At 44.3% G+C, this 27,756-nt stretch overlaps 1 protein-coding gene across 14 annotated transcripts in view; it reads right to left on the bottom strand.

Annotated features, from left to right (window-relative positions):
• magi2a (membrane associated guanylate kinase, WW and PDZ domain containing 2a) overlaps positions 1-27,756 on the bottom strand; it is a 163,570-nt gene that overhangs the window by 22,328 nt on the left and 113,486 nt on the right. For 9 of the 14 annotated variants that reach the window (XR_011240099.1, XM_069519506.1, XM_069519508.1 and 6 more), the window contains 5 exons: positions 16,676-16,733; positions 15,431-15,552; positions 14,262-14,555; positions 13,207-13,389; positions 8,315-8,995 (listed from right to left, as the gene is read on the bottom strand). Coding sequence is in view for 13 of the 14 variants with exons in the window: in XM_069519506.1 (XP_069375607.1) it covers positions 8,315-8,995; positions 13,207-13,389; positions 14,262-14,555; positions 15,431-15,552; positions 16,676-16,733 (1,338 nt within the window). In the remaining variant the exon portion in view is untranslated. The remainder of the gene's footprint in view (positions 1-8,314; positions 8,996-13,206; positions 13,390-14,261; positions 14,556-15,430; positions 15,553-16,675; positions 16,734-27,756) is intronic. The other 5 variants (XM_069519509.1, XM_069519502.1, XM_069519510.1 and 2 more) reach the window with 1 other exon arrangement.

Below are 27,756 nucleotides of genomic sequence, written 5' to 3'. Positions count from 1 at the left end.
ATGCACTTAGATTTCCTGCTTCAGCTCTTCTCCTCGCTCTCACGCTGCTTCTGTGTGCACGTGAAATGTCTGCTCTCTGGTTTGAGGGTTAACAACAAACAAACCTTTTGCAACATTTCCTTTGCAGATATGACAAGAAGCCTTGGAAGCTGTTTGACGTAGCATGCGTGAAATACCTCCGTACAACCGAGGTACAATTGTCCGAAACCCGATCTAGCTATTTAGTCAATATCCGTTACTAATATCCGATTGGTGCATCCCTAATTTAGAGTGAGAGCATTACAAAAAGTGAGCATGAAATCAATAAGTTCAGCTCTAGAACTGAAAGGCCGCTCTCTTGAATAACGATAGGACGAATACACTCGTACCCTTTAGCTGCCCTGATGCCACAGTTAGTCTTCTGTGCGATACATGCAGGACCAGTAGAACACAACAATGAGAGCAAATGATCCCACTTAAAATATCTTCACAGTGTTTCACCATTCGGCTGCAGGTAATGATGAATGAGATCGGTTGCAGTCGAGCCTCGTTTTCAATTTGAGTTCAGAAAAAGTCCAATTAAAGAGTTCTGAGTCTGGGAGTGTTTCTGCTCCAAGGGTGCAGAGTCCTCCAGTTTCTCCGGCAATAATGGTGCCGTTGTGATCAGACTCCTGACACACACACAAACTTTGCAATGTGACAACTGAGGGAAAAGAGTAATGTGGGAGGACGAGCAGAAAACTCAAAAGTAAAAGAGTGAAAACTTATATTTGCTATTTGGTTGAAATATCATTAAACAATCTCTCAAAACTTCCTTTTACCAAATCACTTTTACATCCTTTTTGCTTTAGCTGTTACTTGCGTCTTTCTATACACCCAAGGACATCAACAATTTATCATAGATAAACATGAATAGTTAAGTTAAGCACCAAGCGGAGACACAAACACTGATCAATACACCTAATGTACCACGAGATATAAATAAGTATATATTATCATTAGTAGTAGTAGTAGTAGTCTGCTTCCCTACAATGCTGTTTGCCCATAGACGCACACACGGCCCACTTATGTCTCAGGTAATCAGCTTTCGCTTTCAATTCTGAAGGTCAGATAACAAAACAGCGCAGAAAACATTGTATTGTCCTCAACAGGAAACATCTCCTACACATTTTAATGGACAATAGGTCAGACAGGTCAAAGTCAAGTAAAGAAGACATCAATTTGGTAAAGTGGACAACTGCCTACAGTGTCCCTGCAGCACGAACAGGATTTATTTATATTATTCGCACATCTTGCAGCCTGCGTTTAGATTTTCTCTGACAAATGCTTATTTGATGCTCTTCAGACCAGAGGAGTGTGCTGCCGATGACTCGACCGTGAAGTTTCTTTAGATGAGTGGTTCTTCAAACTTTTCAATGCTCTGAGGGCAGTGTTCTGAACATTTACAGCACTAAAACGCTGGGGTTTTAAAAATCCAGAACTCAACTGCGACAGCACTTTCTCACCCAGACATCAGAGCGACTGGACCGCAGCAGAGCCGTCAGCCCGAGCAGCAGCAGCAGCAGCAAATGTTAAGTGTGAAGTTGTTTGGTTGATGCTCTCAATGAGGCTGGATTAACACAGGCTGAGAAATCAGCTCTGACCAACAGGCACATTCTGCACTAGTTAGATAAAGAGGCTTTGTGTAATTTGATTTTGTGCACGTCTTTGTTGGCTCCGTAAGAAAACTGTCACACAAAATAGCCCTGTCTCAATTCTGAGGACGCAGTCTACCCAGCCTACATAGACCATGAAGGCCGAACTGAAATGAGACAGTCTGGTCTACAGAGGCTTTCCGTGATCAGCGTCACCGTCTAGTCCCGCCCCCTTGGACACCTCGGGATGGGTGTCTTACTGTTTACTAGCTGTTACATGAGGGTTAAATGAATTATAGAAATGTTCATGGTTACCCATCATCAAATTTCTAAAAGCCAACTGTGACCAAAAATTCAAAACGAACAAAAGATCTGTTCTGGGAGAAGAAAACACATAAAACTAACACACACACACACACACACACACACACACACACACACACACACACACACACACACACACACACACACACACACACACACACACACGTATACAACCATTTGACACACACAATGCTGCATTTGTTCAGTGAAACAAAAAAAACCCAAATCTCTTTAATTTCACAATGAGAGGCTACTTCTAGACCTTCAATTATTCAAATGAGGCCATGACAAACACTAGAATTTATGGCAGCACACATGAATTTTTCAGACCTTTATAAATATGCATCTGCACCTCAAGAGGAAGACTGGCAGCTCCACACAGGATCCACAGCAGAAAACTGTGCAGCTCAATTAAAAACGCCTGTTCCATGTTCGCCAGATGTTTAAAAAAATATACAGCCCCATTGTAGCTGTGTGAAAAAAAACTAATTATTTGCACGGTTTAATTTGCATGATATTAAAGCTAAAAACTGCACAATTTGTTTAATCACGCTTATGCAATCACTGAGCAATCACTCCAGCCCATTAAAAAAAATAATAGGAGCGCTTGATTTGTTTAAGAGGCAACCAAGGTTAGTAATTCTCGTCCTCCCACACGGGAGGAGATGGGAGCCCAACTTTAGCGCCTGTGATCTAGTTTTGACGGTAACAAGACAACAAAACCAACATCCTGTTTCCTTCTTCTGCAACGATCTGATCTCAGCGTCTTGCCCGTTCATGCACGGGCCCCCGGGCGCCTTCCTGGGGCCGACGGGGTGGGATATCGATCCCTGGCGGGCAGCTCCTCCGCATTTGGAGCTGGTGGGGACAGACGTGTGAACATGGCTGACAGTCTGCGGTCCACAGGCAGAGTGCCAGAGTCATCACTCTTTTGCTTTCTCCTCCGTTTTTCTCTCTCTCTTTTGTTTCCAACTATACTATCTCTCTCTCTCACACACACAAACACACATCCAATGAATCACTGTCTAGTTACACAGCGATTCCCTGAGAGGCTGGAGGAGGCTCGGTGAGTCAAACTTCTTCTTTTCTTTTCTCGGCAGAGCAGACCTTCTTCTGAGGTCCGCATGTTTTCTAAAGAAGCCTCTGGTCATCTCAGTGCATGTGACCAATCTCAGGTGAGCAGCCAAGCTGCACGGCTGATTCATAATGCACACGTTACCCATGATAGTACAAGAGAGGGGAGTTTATGTAAGTGTGCGGAGGCTTGTGTTCAGAGGGCCGCCTCGGGATATGTGTGAATAAGACGAGGCAAGTGTGCCTGGCTGTCGTGTAGGTGTGCGTACAAACCTGTGTGAATCAAACCATGTGGCTCGGAGATTTTGTGTGAGTGTGTGGGACGGCGGCGGTGAGGGGAGAGGGCGGCGTGTTAGTGGAAGCTAAACGGGCGAGAGAGCAAGTGAACGAGCTGAAAGTCTCTGGTGCTAATTACGGCTCTGCGTCTCTGATGGGGTGATCGGCGGCGACACAGACTGTTAATGGTCAAATAGCTGCTAATGAGGCTGTCTGCCACACACACACACACACACACAATAATTACAGATAATGAGAGACAGGGTCCCCATTTCCTTGGCCCGAGAGTCAAAGTCAAATTTAAGGGATGCTTAATATTATAACTTTATTACGAGCGTGGGGTCGTCACGGAGATGCGGCTTAATTGACTGGATAGTTTGATCATAAATGGCTCCAATTTTGGGACGGTCAACTTGGCTCTAACGACGTGGGTTTAATGGCGAGCTCTTTGGGAGTCGTGACACAAGCAAAGGAAAAAAACGTGTTTTATAAAAAAAAGATCTACATCATTACATTAACATCCAAAAGTAATTATGTGTAGGACAAAACAGCCATTTGACCCCAGCTAATAGATTTGGCTCAGGATAAAGTTCGGCCTTCAAAGAAATAACATCTCGACAGATACATGCTACTCAGGGTTACCCAGTTAGCTCAGAGAAACACTTGTGCCTTATTGATCGAGGGCAAAATTATCGCACAAATAAAATAATTATGGCACATCTGGCAACACCGGTTTAGCAGCTACTTTTGCTACTTTATTGACTAAAGTTCAAAGTAATTTAAAGTGACTGACCCTCATTAACAACCAGAAATAACTGAACTAAACTGAATATCAGGTCATTGATAAATCAGTTATTATTATTGTGAGAAAATGAATTCACTCGCCATCAGGAGCTTTGTCTTCCTATTTCACTTTGCTGAAGAATATTAAATATTACATTCTGCTAACAGCCTTTAGATAAATGAAAAGCTCCATCGTCTTCTACAACCACCTGTAAAGCCTCTGCTCTCTTCGCACTGATCGGCAGCAGAGCGGACCTCCATGTTACTCTGTGTGGTGCAGAATGGAAAACGCAGTGGGCGTGTCACCAGAGAGCGGCAGCAGCAGCTTCCATCTGCCTGTGTGTTTGGTTAATGATGATTATAAACCTACAGTAAAGAGATGAGACACAGGTACCGACATTATTCTGCCGATGATGAATTGATGGTAAAAACCTTCGAGCACCCTCTGCTGCAGCCGTCGACTGCTTCCTGTGTCCATGACAACCGAGCCAAGCGTGACGAGTCTCTCTGTGTTTAATTCTCACTCTGTACACTTGATTATACTCCACTCCTGAATTTACTATAGGTAGTGTGTCGCCATAGCAACAAATATGTCAAATATCAATGATAAAGCCGTAAATGACGCCTGCTCCGCCTCCACTTAACTACTTGAGTGTGTCATAGAAGTCGTAGAAGTATGCACACTCACATTCACAGTTTGATAATGAAAGCTTCTCTGACACCCTGATCCACAGTTTCCTGTTTGATTCGACGCAGTGACCGATTTAAAAACAGTATTGAAGTGGACGTGTGTATAACAACCGTTAATTACAGGGATCTCAAAGGTCAAACGACCAACTCAGTTCTTCTGTGAGTTCCCAATGATTCAAAGAATAGAAATCTGTTTCCTCTGTCCTTGTGTCTGTCGTCTCCCACGTTTTTCATTCAGTTAAGATTTGAAACTCTTCCAGTGTGCAGCAGACATAAGGTATAAACCTCCCGAGCTCCATATTTCACTGGGATTATTAGTCATCATAAATTATTCAGTCAGTTATTTCACAAATTAATAGAAAGCTGAGTATGAGGGAAATTTCTGTCGTGTATCTTCAGTATCTTTTAATATGATCAATGTCTTGAGGAGAAGTTTCCTATACAGACGCTATATCACTTTCTAAAAAGATTTTTACACATAACCCCAGAAGACATTAGCGTCTTCATATACAAGGAACTACGAGGAAACTAATTATGTAGAATTACAGCCTGAGGGGAAGTGGAGCCTCCGTCCTGTCCGCGTACCATTTGAGGAGCGTGGAAAACATTTGTTGGCGAGAAGAGGAGGTTCGAGGGAGGATGTGCGACTCACGCGGCTGAAAGGCGACAGCGGCGATTTAAACTAAATGAAAGTCATAAACAAGGTCGACTTGACATCTTGACGGGAGGCTCTCACTTCCTGTGTTAGTTACTGCTTCTGTCTGTTGTGTGCATTGTGCGTCTCTGCCTCTGAATCATCGTGTGCTCCTCCGTGGCTCGTGGACAATAAATATCCATAGAAAGTCTGAACACTGTCCACTCTCATCAGCAGCAGATTAGAAAAGGATTTTTAAGGTTCCAAGTCAGGAGTCGACTAAAAGTTGAGAAAAATATTGAGAAATGTCCATTGGGGGGATGAAATTTTGTGTTTGATTCTTTTAAACTTCTTGCAAAATGCTTCTCATGTTGCTTTTATACGTCTTATTTTGCTTAAAGCACTTTAAATTGCTCTGCTGTTGAAATGAGAATTAAAGATAAACTTGCCTTATTAGCTCTTCATATCTCCAACCTGTTGTATTAAATGTCTTTAAGTTGTGAGCAAGTTTACTGTTAGCAGCTAAACAGCTTTACCACCCGTCACGCAGAGTTGAACGTCAACACAACCAACATCACAAGATTTTGTAACAAAAATAACATCACCATCGGCTTTTCCACCTAAAAATATAGATCTGTGGTTCTCTGCTCGGCCCCGCGTGTCATTACTTGTAAGAAAAGAAGAAAACAGAAATTACAAAGACTTGATTGTGACTGTTTCGTCCCAGGAGGCTCACACGTCTCTGATCTTAATGAGCTTAAAGTCAGACACTGGTTAAATCCCTAAAATTCTCTCGAGCTATCGACGACGTCTGAAACCCGCGCAGGATATTCTGGCACGTTTTCTCAGCCTTACTCTTTTCTGCATATGTTTGCAGTCTTGCTACTATACGAGCAGCCTGGGCGGCTCTGATGCATTTTTTCTTTTCACCTCCTGCAGCCGCAGCTTGTCACGTCACAGGAAATCAACACAAACAGATGTGACACAGCGACCTGGCGTATTGTTGTGTAGTGGAGCTGAGCCACATCCAGATTTGGAATAATGAGATGAAATATAGCACGTAAATAAGGTTGCCATTTCCTCCGCGGGCCAACGGGTAGATTTTTTAGAAGGGAGCGCTTGTTTGCGACCTTCTGAAGCTCTGCGGTGAGTGAAGACCCCGGACAGATGGCGGGAGGGCTTCGCCATTAGCTCCCGGCGCAGATGGGAGATTGTGTGTTTTTTATGTTTTGTGTGTGGGGAGTGTGTTGACAGATTGGTGATGTTTGAGACGGTGGGACAAAACTTCTGACCTTTCCCATGTGTGTACGTATGGCTGATGATCTCACAGAGGTACTGGCCATAAAAATATTTATTTTCTCTCATAGTGGAGCAGGAAAGAAAATCTACATTTTCTTCTCGCTGACACAAACATGTTCACTCGGTGTCTTCTCTTCCGGTTCGTTGGCTCGCTGCTTGCTGACGGAGACACGGGCAGACTAATAAAGAAATAAATGGGAATAAATCCATTCAGAGGACGCGGCTGACCTTTGTGGGCGAGTCTCAGCGGTGTCTGTGGCACCGGGCGGCTGGCATCATGATTGGTATGTGACATTACACAACACAAAGAGGCAAACTGCAGAACAACAAATTGGTTCCACAAAGAGAAGCAAAAGTAGCACTGGTTTCTCAAATCATCCCATGAGTTCACGTAGAGAACGCCCAAATAAATCACTGCTTCAGAGAAGGACATAAGCTGTGACTCAATTCAGAGGCTGCATCCTTGGAAGGCCGCACCGAAGTAAGACTGTCAGAGGATGAAGTTGAACACGACAAGAAAGTTTTAATGCGCCTTGGTGTTTTAACATCTGTACCACAAAACGCAATGAATCCTGGGATAGGTTGGGCCAGAGAAGGATCCACCTGTTGGAGCCTTCGTTTCTTGGGGACGCATTTATCTGCCGCATTAGTCGGAGCCTTCGAAACCGGACAGTCTAGTCAGGCCGCTGTGATGTAATCCGTCTTCAAATGCAGCCTCTGAAGGATGCAGCCCCTGAGACGCAGCTCTTATCTGTGTGGTTGATGTAGGGATGCTGATTTGAGATTTAATTAAAATCTCCAACGTTTTTAATCTTCAGTGACTCAGCGCTGGCAGATGCACTCCGCGTTTCAAAAAAACGAGACGACCTCAGTTTGCAGGCAGATCACAGGAGGCTTACGCACAACTTATGTTTCGTCGTTTCAGTCGTACAAGCGACACTGAATCTCGTCTTTCAATGTCAAAGTCATGACTGGTAAACTCTGAAAAGGTTTCTGCTTGTTTTCGAGAGCGAATGAAATCACACACACACACGCAGCCTCACAGAGCAGAAAACAGTCGTCTACCTGTGGATTCTGCAAATAACAACCCTGTGTGACTCATGACAGAGTGCACTGCATAATTATGATTGTCAGAGGACCACAGTCTGAAAAACACAGGGCTGAAAGCACTTTTGTGCCATTTGCAGTCTGACAGTATTTGGTGTAAAAACTCTGGTGTTTCTGACGTGCCCTCGTTTCGGGGATTTTATTCGTAGCGGACAAAATGTGAGGTAAAGTCCGTCCCGTGCATGAAACTGTCGTGATAAAAACATGAAAAAGAGGCTGTAAAGAAAGACTCGGTGAAGAAAGCAGAGCTGCGTCTTTTTGACTGAGGCGACAGACGAGTAGGAAGGGCACTTGAGAGGAGCTGTGCATTTGTCAGCCAGTGTAGAGCTCTGCGGAACTATAATGGGTTTCTGTGGTCTTTGAGCTGGGTCACACACACACTCACTCACACACTCAGTAATAAGGATGAAATAGATGAAAAGGCAGAAAGAGACGCAGCGAGAAAGACAAATAGGAAATAGATGGGCAGAGATTCACTCCTCCACGCCATCTCGACCTGCGGCCGTCGTCTTACCTGCTCCCCCTCTCTGCACCACCAGACTGGTCTCCGATCCGATGGCACACTCCTTGAGCAGCTCCACCACCTGCGTGTGTGTGAATCCCTGAACCGGCTGCTTGTTAATCTCCACGATCAGATCCGCCTCGCACAGGCCGGGGCAGCCCTGAGGCTCCAGCACCTGTTTAACGCGCTGGCCCGTGGCGCTGTCGGCTATAGTGAAGCCAAAGCCGTCCACTCCCTTCACCATGGTCAGGGTCAGCAGCTCCCCCTGGGTCGCCCCCGACGACGCCATGGAGATGCTGTCGGGAGGCGTGGTGCCAGTGGTGGGGGGGAGGGAGCCGTCCAAGTGGGTGTCGCCTGGATGAGGCGGGAGGAGCTGCTGGGCGTTGACCTGATCCTGACTGGGGTCCGTGACGAAGCGAGCCGTGCGGGAGAGATATTCCAGGTAGTTGTCGTAGCCCGTCCTGCCGTTCACCATGATGGGCCGCTGCTCCATGATGCCCAGCGGGGAGATGATGGTGGTGGTGGTGTTGTTGTTGGTGTTGGCAGCTTCCTCTGGGTCGTAGGGCAGAGGATAACCGCGACACAAGACGAGCGTCACGCTTTGGCCGATGGGCACGGACTGGAAGAGCTTAACTACGTCGGCGTGGGTGGTGCCCAGGACGCACACGTCGTTGATGTAGACGATGACATCACCTGCAGACAAAAGAAGAGAGAAACGCGGCGGTCAGGTATAAATCGTGGAGCTTTGTGTGGAGCCGAGATCAGACATCTCAATCAGCACCGTCTCCCTCAGACACATCAACATGTCGATAGACAAACAAGACCACAGATTAAAAAAAACGCTGATCGGCCTCTCAAACGTGAAACAGTGCAGAAGACGAGAGGCTGAAAATGTTTGTCTTTCACGACACACAATGATTTTTATTTGCTTACTCCAACACACTGCACTGTAGATAAAACATCGCTGACAATTAAATGCTCCCACACAAAGAGGCTCCACATCCAGGCTAATCTTCGTCTCTGGCAGATGACTAAATATAGTGTTTCGTGCAGGCACCATGCAGGTTTTTAAAACACCCAGCGAGTGGGAACACGAGGCACGATCCACATTAAAGTCTTACAAACAGCATTACCTGGGTTGATAATGAAAACAATTATTTTCTAATTGCAGGCATAATTGTCGTGCTCTTTAGAGAGCGAGGGCTGGAGACCGTGAGTGTGTGTTGCAGAGGAAAACAAAGATCCTTCAAGATAAGTAAGCAATGCATGTGCTTTAGTGATTGGCTCTCACTGCGCTAACCACGAGCTCTGTCCTGTTCAATTCTCTTAAAACGTGAGTAGGAGACTATTACAGCACTAATGACTGGGTCACTAAAAGTAATTCACATCGATTCGCTGGATTGACTGTTGAGCGGGAGCCGAGCTGCCGACCCGTCTGAGTGACGGCAGTAAACCGAAGGTAAGATTTCACCGAAGTCTTCCCTCTCCCTCTCCCTCACTGTAAACCGTGATGCAGACAAACGCCGGCACTGACAGAGCCGAGCTCACATCTCGAGGCGACGTGACGTGACGTGACTTTTAATTAATCCGGGCCGACATTTGCCTTGAGTGCTGGTGTCAGAATCAATAGTCGAGCAACACACTGGCAGAAAACAAACGATGGTGGCGTGACCTCACAGCGCCCCGGCCACGACCATATCTCATTCTTTATGAGCAGGGGGGGGAGGACAGAGACGGAGGGCACCGAGTTTTTTTGTTTTTACAGAGACAGAAAGATCTAAACTCACAGGCATCCGTGCATGATCATACCTGACGGATCAGTTCGTCATCATCTGCAGCAGCAAAGCTTAAAGTTCTATGAGCCAAGATTTACGGCGCTGTCACTTACTTTGTTTGTCCTGGAGTTTCAAGTTTAGTCGGAACCAACATAACAGACCAGTGGACCAAAAGTTAGTCCGACCCAAAGAGGTGGTTTCTGTCCATTTGCAGTTTTTAAACATTTATTCGGATAATTCTGATGATAATGATACATGGCTACAGAAGTACTGTGGCTTTTGTAGGTCCAGTAATAATTACCCTTCATCAGGTCACAAACAGGCTGGTGGATAAAAGCAGAGAGAAACGAACACATCAGAGAGAGCAGAGACAAAACTTCACACTCATGGCCGCCATACATCCCCCCTCCATCTACTGTAAAAGCTCCTGCTGGTCCCTTTGTGTATTCTAAATCACGCTGACCTTAACGCAGCGCCCGCCGGGAAACCAAGGCCCCGGCAGCTAATTCATCTTTCATTGTCCCATCCTTGCATATTCCTTATGACACATTCATCTCCAGCTAATGGTGCGTTCAAGAGTCTGCGGACGTAAAGGTCTCAGCGGCTCCGCCAAGAAGACGGGGGCCACGATAGACTCTCAGCAGGGGGCCGGCATTTGTTAAAGGCTGATCTTTAGCGTGTCCGGTTCACTAGCTCACTACAGAGAGCAGAGATGATGTTGCCTTCTGAGGGCGACAAGACATTAACTCACAGCATTCATTTGTGGTGTTACAGGTTATTTTATAAAACTGCTCAGAATAATAGTGTGGAGTAATATACTTCTGTTTACTTCTGTCTGAAGTCAAGAACCAACGTGATGAAGGATAAATATTCTGCTCATATTTGAGTTATTGAAAATGTTAACGTTTCAGCATATTCACACTAAAAAACTTTATACCCACAAGAAGAAGAACTGCATCATACAACTACTTTAAATGGTCGAAACAGGATCTGCTGCTCGAAGGTTAAACACTCAAACCGTTTGCTGAGTTTTCCCCCGTAAGTTCGAACCAGGCTCAACTTAAATAATTCAATTTACACATTCTCTGTTGTTCGTCATTTCAATTGTGTGTTTTGTTCTGTGTTGTGTTTAAAAAAAAAGTACATTAAACTCAATAAATTGAAGCCGAATAAGTAAAATTGTGAAATATCGGTGCACTTTGAATCGTTTTAAACACACTAACCCATTTGATTTTTCATTAACTGCCTCTAGCTTCCAAATTAAACCTCTTCACGTCGAGCACACACGACTCAAAAATATCCCAGATAACGAACCCCACATTTTATATCTGTGGACAAAACTTTATCCTGCAGTCAATAAATTCTTTGAAAATACGCCTGCACTGTGTGTGTGTGTGTGTGTGTGTGTCTGTGTGTGTTAGAGCTGCAATATGAACTACATCAGAAACTTCTATAATGGCAGAAACAGCCCGGAGGTCGTCACACAGGAGGAGGCGACGCAAATTATCTATCTGGAGTTGGAAATTTCACACCTTCGCTGGACTGGGTTTCCCCAAGTGTGGGCTCGTGTGATCGTTAGAGCTCCGCAACTGCAGAAGTAGGACACACAGTCTGGGGAGGAAATGAGGGAGAGAGGGAGGGAGGGAGGGAGGGTGGGTGGGTGAGGCAGAGATGGAGAGGAAGTGGCGGTGAGGAGACAGGAGGTGAGGGATTTCTGAGTCTGGGGAGAGTACACAGGAAAATAAAAGAGAGAAAGAGGGAGGATGGGATGAGAGCCAACATGTTTTTTTAATTAATTGTCAGGACGAGCTTTATTAGTCATCAAGATCTATTTTAGACTCCTGCACTCACACAATTATAAAACTTCCAGGGGATCATGGGTAATTTTCACCATTCAGTTGTGTTTCAGTTCAGTGAGTCAAAACATGGACAGACTTTGCTTTTTCTCTTTCCATGAAAACCACTTGGACGCAGAGCCCAACAGAATTAATCACCACATGTGGCTGCAGAGGGCGCTGTTGCTCAGTAAAAGTTACATAGTGTTGCTTTAAATTATGTCCGCAAAGAGACTTTGACCTTTTGATCACCAAACACGAATCAGTCCATCCACGAGTCCAAGAAGACGTGAGACATTACGTCCACAAGAACTGGACGTACGTATGTACGGTGGGACCTGAAAATTTAATTCCTCCGTCTACGGCTTTTATCCATATGGAGGCATAAATCAGTTGCAGCACATTTATGATGCAATATTCCAAGAGAAGTGTATTAACACAACTTCAAGGTCATAGAACAATTCGAGCTTATTTTGGAGCCGAGTTCTATCTTCAGTAATGTTTGATAAATGACCAATAAAACCTCTGCGCTTGCTCTAGAGTGTACAGATAGAAACATAATCACATGCTGATAACAGCGGAAAAAAACCTGCTTCTTCTATTCCCCTGACAAAAGCTGGTGTGTTCTAGTGTGTGTGTGTGTGTGTGTGCGTGTGTGTGCACATGTGCTGCAGTCCAACCCCATGTGGCCTCAACCAGCAGTGCTCATAAAGTCCCTTTCATGATTAATGGGGGAACAAAAACTCTGCAGTTGGTGCACACGCATAAACACACATATATGGATGTACAGTGCAAGCTTGGCAAGATACACCTGCACACACACACACGCGTACACACACACGCACACACGAACCACATTAGCATTACTTGTATAATTTGTGTTTGAATGGGGGACTGCACTTGTAGATATTTCATCTTGAACAGGAAGCTGCATTCATCTCTGCTGCGCAGGTTTGATGAATTGTCGGCTCTCGTGCATTAAAAAAGGTAAATGTGTAAAGTGGGAGGTTTGAACACTTAACCTCACTTCTGTGGATGTGCACTAATATGTGGACGAGGCGCAGGAGTCAAACTTTCAAGCGTATGGATTTTTAATGCCGACATTTACTGCGATAAAACAGTTTTTGTCATATTTATAAAAGTATCCGAACATGACGACAGAGGATGTTGCACCTTGTTAAGCCCTATGGGACAAATTATGATTTGTGAATATGGGCCACACAGATAAATTATCTTATCTTAAAGTTGTTTTTTTTGTTTGTGAGCTTCCCTGCTTTGTGTTTCCGTCGCTCACCTGTGGCCATCTTCCCGTCAGCTGCGGCCGGCCCGTCGGGGATGACGCTCTTGACCTGGAGGAATTCATCGGGCTCATCGCCTCCGATGATCGTGAAGCCGAAGCCCATGTTGCTCTTTTGGAGCGACGTGGACAAGAAGCTGCCTTTCAGCTGAGTGGGGTCCCGCGTGAACAGCGGCTTCTCTATAAAGAGCACAAGAGAGAAACACAATAACCACATGGAAACATCAATACTTCACAGGCTTCATGGCAAAGGTTGAAAGGACCTCAGATTTGGTGCGGGGCAGTGCTCACAGGGTGGAGGCATGGGTAAAGCTTATCCAGTAGGTGAAGCCACAGGAAAACTGGCAGGGGATGATCGCAACTGCAAAACAAATAACTCTGGACAGAGGTGAGGCTGCGGTGCTGGAAGCTGCATGTGGGCTTCAACAGATTTGGCTCCCGTGCAAAGTACAAATAAAAAAAAAATCCCTCCTGAAAACACCAAGCAGTCGTCTGTTCCTCTCCTCCCATGCTGGGGTGTGAAGGGGTGCAGGTCTTCAGTCCCGTCCCGAGGAAACCAAAAGAAGCAACACTCGGCACATGACATGCTGTCAATCAGGGATCGGCTCCAAGAGAAGATGCGTGGGAGGGTTAGGGAGGAACTGGGAGATTACTGGAGGAGGGAGAGCTGGTTGGGTGGGTGGGTGGGTGGGTGTATGGGAGGGGGGACCTCTGGAGGAGAAGCGTCTTGTGCAGAATGAGAGGATCTCAGCCAACAAGCTTAGTCACACTTTAACAAGTCTCCCATCGTTTCACCTCAGAAAAGAGTCGTGGCTAGTGTTCTAGTTAACATCCCTTGTTTGCCGTCACTGGTTCAGACACATCGACTGAGTGATTACACTCTCTGCCTGCCTCTGCCAGCCGATAAGACATGTCATGGTTCACACAAATCCTTCAGCAGCCTTCAGGGGAAAGCTTGCTTACAAGCTAGCATGCTTACAGTAAGTCACAGGAGCGCAAGCAGCCATGAGGGCGACAGTCAGCCTCCGTTGCTTCTCTCTTGGCCTACTTACTGACAAAGTGCCACAGGGAGAAGGGGCTACAGACAGGCTGCTCTAGCACCACAGCGCAGGCGGAGGTGTGAAGTGGCTGCTGCTGCTGCTGGTGGGGGCACATATTCATCCGCCGAGTCAGAACGCGCCGGAGCGGGGAGACGTCGGTGGAGGAGGATGTAGCGTACACGCCGGCCCTGCGACACAGAGTTGGCGAGCGGGAGAGGTCGCCCAGGCTGTGGCAGCGCTCGGGCACCGGGCCGACCTGCGTGAGGGCGGATCTGGGGAGGGTGGCACAGGGTTTGGCATCCTCCACTGGCATCGACGTTTTGGAGAGAAAAGAAGGAGGAGGAGGAAGGAGGATGGAGGTAGGGAGAGGGAGGAGAGAGAGCCTCAATGGAATGTACACAGAGTGTAACCACGGAGACAGGCTCTCGACTCTGGACTACTACGTTACTACGGAAACAAACCTCCTCTTCACCAGTCCAGACAGTGTTTTTCTAGCAGTGCATCCTACTGCTGGTGCAGAGTGAGCACTGGAATCAGGCAGCAACAAACCAGTGATTAAACAAAACAGTGAATCACACAGAATCCCACATGTTCAGTCAGGAAGAGTTTTATTCAAACGACCAACGAGTGTTAATATCTAAACACAGACGCTTCACTCCGTTCTGTTTCTGTCAATCAACATAACAATCGTTCTCAAGTTTTCTCTTGATAGAGGGAAAAGAAAGTGGAGTTGCATTTTGTTTTGAAACTGTTCACACTATGATGAGTTGTTGCTTTGTTGAGAAAGATTACTAGCTACTGAAATAACTTTCATTCTCATGTTTTTTTTAAATGCATTGTGTAGCCTAACTGATTTATTTCTCTGCATAATGTTATTCAAAATAAATCATTCAATCCAAACCACATCAAATGTTAACCTTCCCCACGGAGGTTAAATCTTCTCCTCGTCTGGTTGTTGTTTGTCGGCAGGATTGTGAGAGCCTTTATATTACTACTGTAGGATCTGGACAGTCATCTGAAGGGTTGTTTGATAAATCCATATTTGAAGCTTTAAGACTTTCAGATACAGATATAAGTACCTTGAGAACCGAATATAAAAAACATTCAGACAGATTGTGGGTTTGACTTCATCCAGAGAAACTCATGAGAAATCAGCTCAGACACCAGGGAGGGGGTCTTACCTCTGTAGATGGTGGGGAGGGGCAGTGAGGACAGACCCTGGCTTTGCATCTGCTGCTGCTGCTGGAGTCTCCTCTTGGCCTCCAGGACTGGGTTCTCAAACTGGGTCCTTCTGTTTATATGACTTTAATGACACGAAGAAAAGAAAAAAAGCAACAACAAGAGAAGAGACGTTAGATTTCACACGGTCTCGCTGCATTGAACTCGGCCCCCTCCCCCCCCCCCCGACAGAGATCAGATCTGAAAACAGTGGCACTTCCGCCGCTATCGCTGTGATGACTAATTAAACGGACGGTCCCCAGATTATGTAACAAAGCTGCAGGAAGGCTTTGCTGAGTGAAAACGACCGATTCTTCCGTCTCGTTAGCCGAATTGTGCGAATCAGTGACTGAGAGGAAACCTGCACATGAAACAGTGATTTCCTTCAACGTCCCTCTTCATTTAGTTTGTAAGAGGGGAGATAGTCCACTACAAGTACTGTAATTTGGCTGTGTAACATAATTAGTCATCATTAGATACTTCCCCCCACTCTTTGAGATTTCACACACACACACACACACACACACACACACACACACACACACACGCATTCTCCTTTTTAAATGAACAACCCCCAGTATCACACTGAGCAGCTCAACTATATTTATACCTATAGTTACATAATTTCAAGGTCTGGATGTTTACGTGACCACAATGCAACACTAGAGCGTCTTGAGGGGGGGAGAGTGTGTGTGTGTGTGTGTGTGTGTGTGTGTGTGTGTGTGCAGTACATAAAGCAGTGTATAGTCAAGTGTCATCCTGAAGTTTTTTGTTTTTTTTTAACGCAAAGTAGAGTAAATTCAGTCCCACGCTGTCGCCACCCATCTAACAATAGATCCTCGTCCCCGCGCCCCAGAGCTGAGAGCATCCAGCCAAAGAAATGTCACTTGAGAACAGCTCTGCAGCATTTGTGGATCCATGTTCCTGGACGTGCGTGAACACACGTGCAGAATGTTCAAACAGAGGCGCTGATGAGCTAATCTGCACTGTGAGTATTTCTGACACAGAAATGTGGGACAGGCAGACAAATTAAAGTCCAGCCCCCCCCCCCCCCTCCTCTCAGCTGTCAGCAGGTAGACAGAGCGAGCAAATACTTCCTGGCTGCAGCGCCTGGCTGTTCCTTAAAAAATATGATTAACACAGCACCAGCGGGCAGCATTGAAAAATCAAAAGCAAGCCATTATATATTAAAGATGCACCCGACTTACTCGACATAGTAGCTGCCGTAAATGGGGTCATCGATTTTCTCCCAGCCGTATGGAAGCTCTGTGAAAAAAACAAAGAACCAACACAACAGGAGTGAGACAGCGTTAATGAAGGACTTGTTTATTCAGAGCACCTACAGCAGCATATCGATCTCACATGAAAACATTGCGGCGGCAGAATTAGTTTACAGCAGCACTTCACTGTCTGTAATTACCAGGGTTTTCATGGAGCACTAACACATTAACTGGAAGGCTCGCCTCGTGTTTTCCGAGCGGGCCTCATGTTCGCTCTTGTGAATAATTCTTCAATCTCATCTTTTATAAAAATTTGATGGTGACAAGACACGAGATAAAAACACAGCGATGTGTTTTCTCAGCAGCGTGTCACTTTGATTGATTTAAAGAGGCTACTGTCTCTTTAAAGCTCCGCATCAAAAGCTTCCCCCTTCCAAGAAACAAACTTGCAAAATAACCCCAAATATTTAAAAAAGATCTGGTGGCTGAATTTAAACTGGTGAAATATTCATGTGCTGCATCTTCTTCCGCGCTGTAAATATTGGGTTTTGATGCGGGAACTTTGCATAGATTAACAGCAGGAACTAGAGCGAGCACAAATCCCCAGGGTATCGAACCTTCACAGTATCGCTCCATCGACTCAAAATGCTACAAGCTAAAGTATTAATACCACGACCAATAACACAGTCAATTAGTGACAAATGACAGAAGGATCAAACACCACAGCTGATTAGTGAAGAGTTTGGACGACGCATCAAAGCATCAATATTCAAACTTTGATTCCTATGATCTAATGTGAACAAATACATGAAACATGAAGAATCAGTGAACAGAAAAAAGTAAAACATTTAAATTGATAACTGCTGTTATCAAGACATGCATCATTCCTACTTTCTGAGTTCTATTAAATACAAGAAGTACTTTTACTGAATACATACGCATCTAAACTTTGACTAAACTGCCGCAGGAAACCCTCCACACAAGAATCTCGAAGGAACTTATCACACAACTACACAACATCCCACAACTAATCCACGAATCAGACGGTTCGTGGTTTGATTCTCGACTCCTTCAGTCCACAAGTCCCTCAACTTTGAGGCAACAAACTTCCACAGGTCCAAGAAACAGAAGCGTTAACTCACGAGAACAGATCATTTTACACTGTGACAAATGTTACGGCACTTTTTCTTTTCTAATCTCTCTACAGGGCAGCTACTAATGAGAGGGTTTGTAGAAATGAATATAGCACATTTATCGTGAAGATTAAAATATGTTTAAATTCATTTTTATAACTATATTTGCAACAACTTTTCCAACAGAGACTTTGCTCACTATGTTCAAATCAAACAAGTGTTAAACCTCCTGCACGTATAATGCATCTTCATTCAAAATGAACTGACCTCTGTGGTTCTATGCTCCAAACCGTGAGTTCAGCCTGTTAGCATGCTATGGGCAGGCAGATGAATTATACTGGACAAAATGAAAATTCTTTCTGAAAATGTCACGGCAGGAAAAGTAACTGAAGATATTAGCCTTCGTCCAGAGGCGAGGATAAATGTCCAAATCCATGCGAGCAACACACACTGACCAGATCCAGTCGGCTCAGATTAAGAGCTTTAACTTGGTATTTTAAAAGTGGTCTCAAACTTTTCAAAACTTCCGCACGAATGCAGGAAGTCATATTATTTCTGCCCTCTCAGCCTCTTTCTGCACACGGACTATGCTGCAACGCGAGCTTTTGTTCCCGCTAATCAAAGACGATCCGCCGTCAAACCTCCGTCAGTCACACTGGACAGGATTTCCCCCTTTTCTTCTTTTTCCTCCTTCCACAGCTCCCTGACACTGCAACTCTAAAAAAACACGTCTGGAAGGACTTCCTGTTTGCTTTTCAGGACATAACAATTAGCATTTAAAGCAAATGCCCACATGCAGTGTTTAGCATATTAGCATGATCATTCAAAAACCAAGTGTGAGAGGCTCTCGTCAAAACTGCATGCGAGGTGAGTGTAGCACGGAGCTCGGGGGACAGTGTGTTCCGGTGCAGCTCGGCTTGGAATCACACGAGCTTTGATTAGTGACGAGGCAAAGTTAATTAGGATGAGAGCGGAGATAAGAGCAGAGGAAACGCTTCCTAATCAGAAAGGGAAACAAGCAGAGGCAGCGCTAGACCACCTCCAGAAAAATCCCCCGGTCCGGTAGAGGCCGAGCGCAGCTGCAGCTCGAGAGAAACAACGAATGAAGAGCTGTGCACCACTGATACTGTTCTGTGTGGTCACCGCATAGATTCAATAATACTCCTTGGCCTAGTTAGCGCTGTGCACGCTCCCATCCCTCGCAGCCACAGAGCAGACATATCAAAACAATGCTGGTGCAATGCTAATGCACGTGCCATATGCTTCTCTGAACCCCTGCCCCCATCCCCTCAAAACAAATGATTAAACTTTCAGTGGGATGCACACACACATTGAAATGTTTACCACACACACACACACACACACACACACACACACACACACAGGGTTGAGTGATATAAAAGAGTGCTGCGAGCAGGCTGACAGCCCACGGGAATACCTCCTGTGAACACTGCAACGTTCCTTAGCCCCATCTCCACTCATTAAATATGAAAGAGAGCGTTTCATGTTCTCACCTTTACACACATGCACATACACACACGTTACGGTACTTTACGCACCCTTGCCATCGTTTTGCATATGCCCAAACACATAGACACACACACACACACGTGTCGAGATCAAAGGGCTGTCATGAATCTCAGCCAAAGCCTTTTCTATTTAAATGTCCACAGGAAGAAGCCAGAACTGTCTCCGCTCTCACTAACGGGAAGTGAAAAAGACAAACAAATCAAGCTGCAAACAACGCCCACGATACCGAGTCGCTACAACAAGGTCGGACCCGTGAAGACATAAGAGCATCAGGTGACACGTTGTGAAGACGGCAACAGATAAACCAGATTATCTAAACTTCAGTTGGAAATAAACCAAAAAACTAAACGTGTTTTCTTGACTTTCCCTCTTTTCCTCCCAGTTTTTTTTATGAAGTAAACATGTTCACTCTGATATACAATCATGAAAGTGGCATCAATCTTTTCATGTGATTCGTGAAAAGATCAAAACATCCAAAGATTCTTTGAACTTAGTTGAGGTAGATTGTAATTATCTCTTGAATTCAGCAACAATGGTGCTTTTGGTGTCTCGTGTTAATTAACGTTAGCTAACGTTGGATATTCCTGCGTAGACATTACTTTCCTGTTGTGGCCACAGAGGTCGCTCTTCTGCAGAATTAAATTCTTTTAAAGAGTTCCTGTGGTGACATGGCTGCAGTGCCCCCCCCCCCCAGCCCACACACATACACTGTAATGTTTCTTTCACTGAGCAGCGTGCTGATAAATGCTGAACTTAGGAGGATTGTCCTCTTTTGCTCGCTCTCTGTTGTTTGGCTCCACTGAGCGTCGTTTATAACCTCTCTGTCAGCAGCCTGCGATGGAGTGCTACCTCCATGGGACAAGGAGAGTGTGTGTATGTGCGTATTTGTTTTGTGTGTACGGCATACTGTAAAAAAGCCGACAGTGCTCATAACTGCCATGCCGCATGAGTCCAGGAGGAAAATGTCTAACTGGTGTGAAATCTGCAGACAGGCGTTCTTATGATGGAGCCCACAAGCGAGTGGAACAATGTTTGCCATCTCTCGTCCTGCAGTCACAGGTGGAGGGCCACTTACTGCCAGCAGGAGGCATCCTGACATCTTCCACATATTCTCTCACCCTCCGCTACCCCTGACTTCTTCCATCTCTGCTTCCTCCATCCTAAGTATTCTCTCAATCTCATGTTCTCATTCTGCGTCTCACACAAGACCCTTTTTGAAGTGAAGTTTCATGCTCACAAGCTTCTGCATGTTTTATTCTGCTATTTCTAATTTGGTCTGGGTGGCAAACCACACAGCCCTGTGACACCTCAGGGATTTACTCATGTCCTGTTTCTTTTTTCTCTTCTTTCTTTTCTCCTGTCCTTTGAGGAGAAAACCAGCTGAACCGAATCATTTCAAGAGCCTCCAGCCTTCTGAAGGTTTGTCCTCTTCAACGGGATGCTGCTCTGTGCCGGGGTCAAAGTGATTCATGGAAACGTCTTTCAGGAATTAGCAGCAAACTGAGATGAAATGCACAACAAATTAGGCTTCTGAACAAATAGAGTTTTGTTTGCTGTTGTCTTGAAATGTGGTTAAGGATCGCAGACTGCATTCTAAACTCAAGCAGAGAAGTGGAAATGTCAACACAGACAAAGAAACTACAACAAAGCTACAAAACTGACCTTACTTATCTGAAATGTCTCACACATACACACGCACACGCACACACACACACACACACACACGCACACGCACACAATTTTAATAAACAATGAGATAAAATTAACTTAAGGCTACATCTGTTCAACACACAGTATTTCATTTTCTAAACTCAGACTCTGAATCTTTACAGCAGCCACACAAACTCATATTGTTACAGCAGTCAGTCAGTTAGAGGCAGTTTTTCATTATGTTCTGAGCGACCTTGACTTAAAGTTTTGTATTGGGATGATATAGTGAATCAGATAAGGTGGGATTGTTCTTATATTGTGAGTGTGTGAGAAGCTCCACAACTGGGAGACATGTTCAGAGAAGGAAAGCTGCTCATCAATCACCCAGGATTCTGTAATCAATTCCTGTCAAAACTCTTACAGGCACTAAACAATGAAAACCAGTATATACCGACACAACTAGAATGGAACTCAGAGCAGCTCAGCCAAGGCACAAAGGATCCCTCATGAAACCACTTCTGGTCACACGAAGCAAACCAACCAACTAGCCAACCAACCAACGAGCCAGCCAACCAACCAACCAACCAACGAGCCAGCCAACCAACCAACCAACCAACCAACCTTGGTGATTGTGAAAAAAAGGATCTTATGCCTTTTGTGACTTCTTAAGTTTCTGAAATTCAAACAACCTTCATAAGTTGCTGAAATTGAAAGAGAAAAACATAAAAAAATCTTTGGAAAATGAGGCCTGGATTTATTTCCTTGCTCATAATTTGTCATATTTAATCCGTTCACAATTGAGCTGTTATCATAAAACAAGCAGACCTGACTTTGTGAAATAAGGTATTAGATATACGTATGATGAAGTTCTGTAGCAGGGACAGAACGCAGTGATGATGAATACACACAGACCTCCCATGAATTCAATCCCCCTCCGTGTTTGCAGAAAAATAAAGTCATTTATTTGAAAATAATCCATTCTTCCAGCTCCACTGTGAAAATCAACAGAATCCTCCGCTAACCTTGTTTGAATCTTCCATCTTAAAAATCTTTATATTCTTGGCAGTTTCATTATTTCTTTCAGGCACCAACTACATAAACAGGGTTCAATTTATTGATTGTGGCTGATTAGTATTTTCAGAGCACTGCTGAAGAACTCAACCACTACAACCTATAATTCACAAACGCCGCACTCTCTCGAATCAGCGGGGAAAACATTTCATAATTTTTTTTCTTACCGATAATCACAGTCTTGTCTCTCACAATCAAAAGCACAATTAACTGAAGTTGTAAAGACAGGGACACTGAGAGCTTTGAGTGGAGCCCGCTGGCCTCGTCAGACACAATATTTTTACAGCCTTGTGGAGCCTGTTGATGGGTAAACATGACTTGGAAGAGAAAATCTCAAAAAGAGCAATTTACCCGCCCCGCTCTCACCGGATGGGGGGAGTTGGGACGACGAGGTTGTTAAATGAGTCTGCGTCGTGTGTGAAAGTCACTGGGCTGCTGACAAATGTTGCGACTCAAACAAGGAAGTGTGAGCCAAAATAAAAAGAGAGCGGTAAATCGCACAGCTATAAATTCAGCTGAAGTAAAAGTCGCAGAATTTAAGAATTTGACGGTGATGGCTTGACTCAGGGCTCCTGTGCACGATCACAGAAACGTTTATTGCATGTCACACTCAGAGAGACGTGCTGAACGAAATCTGTGTCAGACTTGTCGTAAATTTGACATGACGATTATGTGGATTATGTTACTGTACCTACTCGAATATTAAAGATCCCTGAGGACAAACTGCAAAAAGCGGACTCGGCCTACCTGTCGGATCTGGGACAGGCTCGGTTATTTTTCTCTCAAGCTCTGACGGTTCGGACAGGAAACTGCGGTCCAAGTCTCACTCTAATGCACAAGTTCCGCCACACTAATAGCTGCCAATAAATCATGCGGCCGAATCTGTTTAGACTATGATGAAATCTCAAAAGTTGACGTAGATGGATGAGCTGAGACTGACTGCTACATTCTTACATCACAGGCCCGACACACATTAATCACGGGAACGTTTTCCCTCCGCTGGGAAAAGATTCTTGATTTAAGTCTTTAAGAAGATGATTAACAAGCCAATACATCTCCACTGTGACAGGAAAAGTCAATGTGACACTGGCTTTCACAACAAATCACTTAATTTTGTCACTCGCTGGCAGGGGCAGAGTTTGACTCGGCTGGTGAATTAGGCTGCGTTTCAACCAGCTACTGTTTTTCGTTGTTTTCCTGTTTAATTCTCTCGTGCTCTGTGGAGAAACCCATGTCCTTAGATTCCCTCTCCCACTGGTCTGTGTCTCAGAGCGAGCAGACGATCGTTAAGCAGCAGAATACAAATGAAAAATCAAACGGCTTCACAAGCTCGTATAGGACATTCCAGGGACAGAGACACAGAAACATACTGAACCATGACCTGGCACTCTGTCGTCTTTTGCCTCCGAAGTTCGTCTTTATTGTGCTGACAGTTACAGTACACACACACACACACACACACACACACACACACACAGGGGTCAGGAGTGGAGCGGTTTTGTTTAGGAGACTCTTTTGTTCCATGTTAATGATAATTATGTAACTAAGCTTGTTTTGCAATAGGTTTGTAGATGCTTCTGATTAAATGAAATTGTAATTGCCGTTAATTAGATTCAACTTTTTATTTTTTTTACTCAATTAGAGTCTAAACTGATACGTAATTAAAAAAAAGACAGAAATGTGATTTGCTTATTGGACCAGTGGTGTAAAAAAAAAATCCAAATTCAATTTCACCATAATAACGTAATTATAAACTGTATACGATGATGGATGATCCCGACGATACAAGCTACTACTAATGTAATCTACAATATTTGTATTAGAGCTAAACAATTTTGATTATTTTAATAATGAAGCCACAGAAAAAAAACTTTTTTGTGATCCTGTTAATTGTTGAACTAGATTTTAATACATTTTCAAGCTAATTTGACAAAAAAAACAAAAAACGTTTTCCAATGAAGCTCAAGCTTTGGATTGTTGATCAGATAAAATCAACTGTCTGCTCAATATGTGTGTGGTAGATTATAATATTTATAATATAGTTAATTACAATTCAGAATCATGTCATTTAAATTGATATGGAAATAGGAGAAGCCCCAAATGTAGCTTTCATTTTTAAATAAAGGCTCAATTATATCAATGATACAGACAGACACAGACGTTTGTAGACATGTTGATCAAACTGGAGTAAATAATGAATCGGTTTTGGGACTATCTTTGGCCGTGGACTGATAAACATTAGGGGCTCTGGTGAGTATTCATTGCAGCAGGATGATGTGCAGGGGATTAATTCAAAAATAAAATACAGCCCCATGTTCATGATAGAAAAGTAACACATCACCCAGTGTTCATTTATGGGTTTTTAAATGGCTTCTGGAGAACAATAACCAGGAAATATTCATAAATATATTATATTCATGGGGTTTGTTGATAAAAAAGAAAATTATAGAATATCACCAAACTCATTCTTAACTTTATCCCAGACGCAAAGACAGAAATATAAATATCCAAGTATTGATCGAGCACCCAGTTCTACTCATAGTATATGAGTTCACTTGGGTGCAGTTAAAAATACATGGAGGCTGATACAAGACACACAGTGACGGCTAATTCACCAGGTACAGGTCACATGTTCATCTGCCTCACACAGTCTTTTGAATCCTCCTTCCAATCTCCAGGCTGCAGGCGTGCTCTGCTGGGGATGTTCTCAAAATACACCCATCAATCACGTCGCAGACAGCTACAACCGCCCCTCCCCACCTCTCCTCTCCCGACTGCCGCAGGAGCTTCGAGGTGAAGGAGGGCGCGTGTAATAACTCACCTGTAGGACTGCGAGCACACGGTGGAAAGAGCGCATGTTCAAATTCATTGTCCCCTAAAAAATAAAAAAACTTCCCCACATCAGACAAAAGTGACAACGTCTCCCTCTGTGGTGCCACTGAAGCGGCTAAAAGGAAAACAGAGCGAACAGCCGACCTGACATTTCTCTTTCTTTTCAATTTATTTTTTCTGGCGCCCTGAGGGTAAAAAAAAATACAAAATATTTTCCCTCAAGAGAGTTGTGCCTGTGAACGATGACAAAAAGTTTAAGGAGACATATTGTCATACTCAGGTTAAAAGCATTAGTGTGTGTTATCACTTGAAAAGGTTCAGGGGCTCTAATGTTCTGTCTGACTGTCCATTGCTGCAGCTCCTCTGCTCAGCCTCTGCCTGAAACACTTGGTTTTAGCTTCTGTCTCTTTATTCCGTGTGTCAAAGTGAACGTTTGTGCAAAATCTGACAGGACTCTCTCAAGTTGTTCATAAGGTAACCTGTTCACAAGGGGTTGACCTTCAACCACCAAAGTTAAATCAGTTTATCTTTGAGTCCGAGTGCAAGTTTCTACCAATACTGAAGAAATTCCCTCGAGTCGTTCATGAGATGTTGCGTTCACAAGTCCAAAAAACGTGTTTGTGAAAATCACAGTGATCTGGCACAGAAAACCACCCAGACATAATTCCTCTGGCGATCCCTGGCGTTGAGGCATAAAAACCAACCATAAGTCCAATAATATATGATAATCACGATCCTTCAAAGCGAAGCATCATTCTCAAAGTTTTCCCTCCTCTATCTGTCTTTATTCATATCCTGTGTGTTGCATGTGCTGCTCTGAATAGGAAACACTGTTGTCTGATGAAATATCTGAAACAGTGACGAACAACATCTCGCTGTTTTGTCTGCTTTTAATCCGCTTGTTGGGGAGGGGGGGCATTCTCGCTACCTGCTGACAAACATTTGGCAGGACGGGAAAAAAAAACGACAAACTTTAAGAAGGTGAGAGTGTTTGAAACAACAGCCAGGTTCTGTAGAGAGACTGTTCTCGTTCTTTTCGTCTGCCAAAACAAAAAGAGGAGACAGGAAGACGGGAGGGAGGGAGGGAGGGAGGGAAGCACAAAGATGGATACGGAGGTAGAGAGAGGAGGTGAGAAATACGAGTTATGTAACGACAAGGCGTCTGTGAAGTCGGCTGCTCCGTCTTCACGGGAGCAGGAACGAGCATGTTAAAGCAAACATACATCTCTCTGACAGAACTGCTTTTCACCTTCATGTACACGACCGACTTTAAACACAAGAAAGAATTCAGCTTCAGCCGCGGTGTAAACATTTTAACACCGTTTCATGTTTATAATATTCTGTATGTTGGCTCTGCTGTTTTTCATTTTACTCCCCTTTAGTTACACCAAAGCAGGAGTTTACCAGTTACTTCTGACATTAAAGAACTTTACTTTTTTAGATTTTAAATTCAAAACATGCCATCACATGTTTAAAATATATATTGGTAAAGCCAATTATCTAGTCTGGTTTAACCTCCAGTTAAAAAGAAGTCAGGTAATCAGTATGAGTCGTTGTTCACAACCTCTCTGATCATCTGAGCACTTGTTCAGTCTCAATTAGCTGATTGAAACCTGTAGAGCTGCCAAAGTAACAAACATCAGACCCAAGTTGTAATAAATCAGAACCTTAAAGGTTTTCCAGTATAATATGAACTGTGTTGACGTTGTGGATCCAAACACTTCCCCTACATCTGTTCTTCTGTGTGAGTTTCCCACTTAGTGCTGTCCTCTTCTTCCTCCTCCTCCTCTCAGCCTGTTGTTCCGTCACAGCTCGCAGACCCCACCCTGCGATCCTGTTAGCGCTTATCAGAGCATGGTGCAGGTCCAAAAATGAACACAAACACACACACACACACACACACATAAAAACGCACACCTTTTTTTCAACCAATCAATACTGAATTTACTGAGGCAGCTTTTCTCTCCCTAACTGAGCTCAGCTCCCAGGGGCGTCTGGTGCCACCAGGCTGTAGACGTTTGAAGTGAACAACACACCTCTCCTCTGGCTGCTTACACTAACCCCTTCATTCTCAAAGAGTGCAAAGTTTCTGGGAGCTAAAAAGACCAGAAAAGACCAGACTCTGCACTAATATTGACTATTTCCCCTGATATTTAAGACCCGGCAGTGAAAAAGATCATCCTGAGAAACTCGACAAACCAAAGAAGCTGGAATACAGTGTGATGTAAAGATGGACGACATGACAGCTCCTCTGTGTGAAGCCAAAGTGCCTTGGTCGCTCCCTGGTGGCTGGCTGCAGTATGGGTCATAAAGCCTGTCTCCTCTGTGTTAGTGGATGGGACACGTCAAAGTACACATTATAAAATGTTTTCTTATAGATAAGTTCTGTCAATTTGGAAAATTGTTATGAACCAGGTGTTTGTTCTGGATTGGATGCTATAGACATGAGGTGAAACATCATGATTGACAGCTGGATCGGACTAATGATTGGTGATGTTGTGGATTTTGGCTTAATTTTGTTCCAATGGGAGGAAATGTAAATGTTGTCTGACTCACACGAACTTGGCCCAACATGACCAGCCCATAGAACTGGTTTTTCTACCTCTTCACAAAGCAGCAGCCACCCCATCGCACCATGGTCCCTTCAGACGGGACCAACTAAGTGGATGAGTCACCCAACGACATCGATAACAGTCCCACACAACCACCGGAGCCCCTCCTCTGCTGGAGCGTCCTCAGTAGATAAATGGGATCGAATGAGCCGGAGATAAAAGTGCAATCACATTTTGAACATTTCCTCACAAGTGTCTCCGTCTTTGTTTCTGTGTCATCTCATCATCTCGGAGATCTTTC

This window comes from Paralichthys olivaceus, chromosome 23 (genome assembly GCF_024713975.1).
Source record: "Paralichthys olivaceus isolate ysfri-2021 chromosome 23, ASM2471397v2, whole genome shotgun sequence".
Classification (NCBI taxonomy): Eukaryota; Metazoa; Chordata; class Actinopteri; order Pleuronectiformes; family Paralichthyidae; genus Paralichthys; species Paralichthys olivaceus.
The sequence above is the reverse complement of the archived record's forward strand: the minus strand, read 5'-3'. Positions and strand labels throughout refer to the sequence as shown.